Raw genomic sequence first — 5,000 nt, 5'->3', positions numbered from 1 at the left:
TTTAAATACGGTATACGGACTCTAACTTCTGCCCTATTTTTAGTCAGAGACTTTCATTTTCCTACTTGCAAGACTTTCTATTTTCATACATATTTAATGAGCATGGTTGCAGTGTGTTTGAGAACAAAGAATTAAATTGCAAACGACTGCTTCTCTGTAAGTCAGGGTGTGTGCAGGAATCCTGAAGTCACATGTAAGACCTTTCAAGACCTTTTTTAAGACCCTTTCCGCACATCTTAAGACCTCATCGCCACTTGGAGTTCTAACCGGTTACCTTGGCGACACACTTCACCTCACATTGACTATATACAGTATTGATTGTCCTTCCTCCTTATCTTCCAACCATTTGGACACAAACTTGCATTTCCCCATAACGATGTTGCTTAGCAACCGGCGCAAACGGACCTTCGCGCGCTATCAAGCAGTGAGCGCGCGACGTCCTGTTCAGATGACGTCAAATCCAACGGGATGCCATCAATAAACTCCACAGAATCACACGACACACCTACGCAATGACTACATTCAGGCAGACTGTAGAACACAACCTCTCTGGACCATTCATATACTTATTGAAAACAAGCTACTAAATGTAACACCTTGGAAAATTCCGTTTAATACTTTGTAAGACCCCGCGGACACCCTGGTTAGTGTATGACAATAAAGACTTTACCATGCTTTATACAGAATATGTCCATCCATGCCAATCTAAATAATAGTATTGATGAGTTTTTTAGATGACAGGCAATATACAGTGGGGCAAACAAGTATTTAGTCAGCCACCAATTGTGGCTGCAGGTCATTGACTCGGTCCCCCGTGTGGGTCTGGGGTGAGATCTTGCGTGGAGCCCCAGATCGAGGGAGATTATCAGTGGTCTTGTATGTCTTCCATTTTCTAATAATTGCTCCCACAGTTGATTTCTTCACACCAAGCTGCTTACCTGTTGCAGATGCAGTCTTCCCAGCCTGGTGCCGGTCTACAACTTTGTTTCTGGTGTCCTTTGACAGCTCTTTGGTCTTGGCCATAGTGGAGTTTGGAGTGTGACGGTTTGAGGTTGTGGACAGGTGTCTTTTATACTGATAACGAGTTCAAACAGGTGCCATTAATACAGTTAACGAGTGGAGGACAGAGGAGGCTCTTAAAGAAGAAGTTACAGGTCTGTGAGAGCCAGACATCTTGTTTGTTTGGAGGTGACCAAATACTTATTTTACCGAGGAATTCATTAAAAATCCTACGATGTGATTTCCTGGATTCTTTCCCCCCAGTCTGTCTCTCATAGTTGAAGTGTACCTAGGATGAACATGACAGGCCTCTCATCTTTTTAAGTGGGAGAACTTGCACGATTGGTGGCTGACTAAATACTTTTTTGCCCCACTGTATGTGGACAAAGACGCCGACTTTCTAATATGCAGGGAACCTTCCTGTAGAGACCATATAGGATCTAAAGTGCTGAACAAAATGTCCTTAAAAAGGTGAACCAAGGGAAGGAAGTGACTGACTGTAACTCATAAAATATATATAAAAAAGTACCACACTTTCATCCAGAGGCACATATGGCCATGAAATGTGTCATCTAGAAATGATCACCTTCCTAAATCCCACAAGGGAGTCTTTAGAAAACCAAACAGAAGCATTAAACAAAATGAGCTTCTTGAAAATAGCACTTTCTGCTGGGAGCACGTCACTGTCTGACCACGAGCCGTCCTGAGCTGGACAGCGGTTAAGATCTGTTTTTAGAGCCGTCCATCTGTCTGTCTGGCGCTCATTTGGTAATGTTTGACACACACACACACACACACACAAATATATAAAAGACATGTCTGAAGTGTTTTGCCCAAAATACCAAACAGATCACTCATTCTAGCCATGCCTCATATCCCTCTATTTCACTTCCTGTTTCAAAAGTGCTGATTTGGGGAATAAAGCTTTAAATAAAAAAAGGAGGGGGCGGAGCTTATGCGGGACCCGGCAGCTACCGTCTAAACTAAATGCTGCCATGATGAAACGCCATATCATGGATTATCAAGGATCTGAAACAGTCTGGAGCTCAAAGGCTTTCTCTCTTGCCGGTTATACAACAAGGTGAGTTCCTTTCTACTTCCTGCTTCTTCACACACATGCTCTCCAGTACAGGTTAGCTCCGAGTGTTAGCGATGCTAATGTAAACACCGACCATGTTACGTCCAAAACAGTCGGGCCTTGTTTCTGATAGCAACGTTTCTGATTGGGCCGTGGGTCCACATTTCAGATATTACGTCATATCGGACGCAAATCTGGATCAGCTCCGTTGTTCCCCGTTTTTAGAGATTTGGGTACGGAGGAAAAGAGAGGGGGTTTTATTTTCTGACGCTGCCTGAGATCCCCGACACACCGGGGACACATGTTGATGTATAAGAAAAAAAGAAAAAAAGTGCATTTTGCATGATAGGTCCCCTTTAAGATGTGTTCTTCTGTCGACCAGCTGATGAACGGTGAAAAGTAATATTACTATTTTATTAAAAAATAAAGAATGTGCACTAATCATTAGCCACTGTACTGTTGTGGAAAGACAATATTTAAGAGTAATTTTATATATACGAATTTTAATGATTTTAAAAAAGGTTTGTTTGGTGTAAAACTAAAGTTCTTAGAAGCTGAGTAAATCGAACTCGTCAGGTCAAACGGTAGAGTTGATATAAAGAATATGACTACTAGAGATGCACCGATCGATCATCCACCTAAGAGGTTTTGTAGACTACCAGAAATGTATAATACATATATTTATTGTTAATTTAAATGTAATTTTTAACTCCCGTCCAATGCCTTGTTTAAAAGCTGCTCTCACAAAACACATTTGCCAAATTGGAACCAAAAAAGTAATTATCGAATCTAAAACGTAATTTATTTAATAGTTAATGTTTTATTATAAAAAGTACAATTAAATTACACTTTTCTATGAAAGAAAGCTACAATTTGTTTGTGCGTATGCTATTAACAATAACACTATAAAAAAAAACACATACCGACAGAAACAATGCAATTGGTGCATCTCTCGTGAATACCTAATGTCCACTGACTATAATGGATAAGCACTGGTTGTTGATCACGGTTCTCTCACAGCTGCTTCCTCTCTGCACATTTCTCAGGCTTTGTCACAACATGAAAGTCGAGGCAGTGAACTGTGAAGCTCAGGTCTCTCTGCAGATAGTAACTGAGGTTAGAGTCAGGTTTAACTGAAGCTACATAAGGACAAAAACAACAAAAAACAGTTGTTAAAACGCTTCATTACTTCCTAGACCTGGGGTCAGCAACTCGCATGCGGCCCTTTAAGCCCTCTGCTCTGGCTCCCTTGAGCTTAGACAGAAATAAGAAGGAAATAAAATATTTGTAGGACTATTTATATTTTGTTGCACGGTTGAAAAAGTTTCGTATCTTGTATTTTGAGGTGATACTGTGACACAAAAAAAAAACGGTTTTAATTAGGTCAACTAAAATATGCGTCGCATCCTGCTACGGTCCCGCACCACTGGCTCCAGCGAATAACCTGATGCATAAAGCTTAGCAGACTCTTCACGCTAACGAAGGACCACTTCTAGGCTACCGTCCCGCAGCTGCCTCTCTGTTGGGGGGGGGGGGGTGCATGTACTGTGAAGTCGCCCGAGCCTCGCAGCGGGGCTACTGCTGCGGAGCGCATAAAGCCGACCCTTCACAACGAAAGATCACTTCGGTCTACTGTCCCGCAGCTGCTGCCTCTCTGTTGGACTCCGGTACTGCACATTACTCACGAGACGTTGTAAAAAAAAAAAAAAGGGTGGGGGGCGAACGCAGTAACCACTCCACCAACGCCACAGTCACCCCCGTCGTGCGGGCCGGATGAGAATGTCTGGCCGCCAGTTGATGGTCACTGTTACAAGTTCGAAATAAATCAAATAAAAAATCTAAATGTATGAGACTCTGAACGGTGCTGAGCTTGTTCTAGGTTTGGATAGATTCATCTCTGTATTAAAAGGGTTCATTAGAAGCTCCACAAACCTGAGTCCGGCCTCCCGTCGCTGCTCATGAACTCCTGCATGCGTTTCTCCAGTTTCTGCTGGCGCCTCCTCTTCATCACCACCTCGGGGTTGGAGATGGTTCTCGTGAAGCTGGTCTCCGGCATGTCCTTGTAAACCTCTGCCGCCAGACGGTTGTTTTCCCTAAAACCACAAATGAGGCGGGGAGAAGACGGAACAAGTGAGAAGAAATACAAGACAGATGGAGGGATAGAGAGAAAGGTAAAATAAAGATATATCCTCTCCAAGGCCATAAAGACGGATGGTTTTCTTCCTACCCGTCCTCTCGGTTGAGCGCCTGCTCGTCTCCGTCGGGGATCCGGGCGGACTCCTTCTCCCTCTTCTTCTCCTTCTTCTTCTCTTTCTTAGACAAAGTCCTCTTGAAGTTCTGGATCACTCCGTCTTTCTCCTTCTCCGGACCATTACTCTGACTCTTCTGGGAGAGAGGGGATGAAGAGTTAGTGATGTGGTCGAAGACACTCTGAGGAAAAGTTTGCTACTGTCTGTACACGTCGGTTTGCTATCCTGGCTCCAAAATGGTGGAATGAGCTCCCCATTAGGCGCTTTCACACCTGAGTACTTTTCCCGTTTAGTTCCGATAGTTCCTGGGATTTTGCGTTCAGACCAAAAAGAGAACTTAGTTCATGAGAACTTTTACCCCCTTTTTAGTCCCTGCTAGAGAAGTGGTACTTTCCTTGGGAGAAAAAAATTCCAATTTCTATTGGCTGGGCGGATTGCAAACCACGGCCCGTAAAACTCGGAAAAGTTTTTTTAAGCCGCCATTTTATTTGCTGGGATTAGCATTATTAGCATTAGCATTAGCCCCACTCGGAAGGCTTCTACTGGAGCCTTCCCCAACTCCGGGGACTTCCGGCCGGAGACTTCGGGTGGCAGTATACGCCGTGAAGTTGTTTTCGGCCTGCCAGTAAACCCAAAGCAGCAGAAGAAGAAGTGACGTCAGCGGCTTAATTTGC

At 43.6% G+C, this 5,000-nt stretch overlaps 1 protein-coding gene across 1 annotated transcript in view; it reads right to left on the bottom strand.

Moving 5' to 3' along the window:
- The window catches only part of afdna (afadin, adherens junction formation factor a), a 131,786-nt gene that overhangs the window by 80,400 nt on the left and 46,386 nt on the right, over nt 1-5,000 (bottom strand). Inside the window, exons 4-5 of the mRNA XM_034075829.2 lie at nt 4,305-4,462; nt 4,010-4,170 (exon numbers count right to left, since the gene is read on the bottom strand). Coding sequence (XP_033931720.1) covers nt 4,010-4,170; nt 4,305-4,462 — 319 coding nt within the window. The remainder of the gene's footprint in view (nt 1-4,009; nt 4,171-4,304; nt 4,463-5,000) is intronic.

The sequence above is a fragment of the Pseudochaenichthys georgianus genome, chromosome 24, assembly GCF_902827115.2.
Source record: "Pseudochaenichthys georgianus chromosome 24, fPseGeo1.2, whole genome shotgun sequence".
In the NCBI taxonomy this organism is placed as follows: domain Eukaryota; kingdom Metazoa; phylum Chordata; class Actinopteri; order Perciformes; family Channichthyidae; genus Pseudochaenichthys; species Pseudochaenichthys georgianus.
The sequence above is the reverse complement of the archived record's forward strand: the minus strand, read 5'-3'. Positions and strand labels throughout refer to the sequence as shown.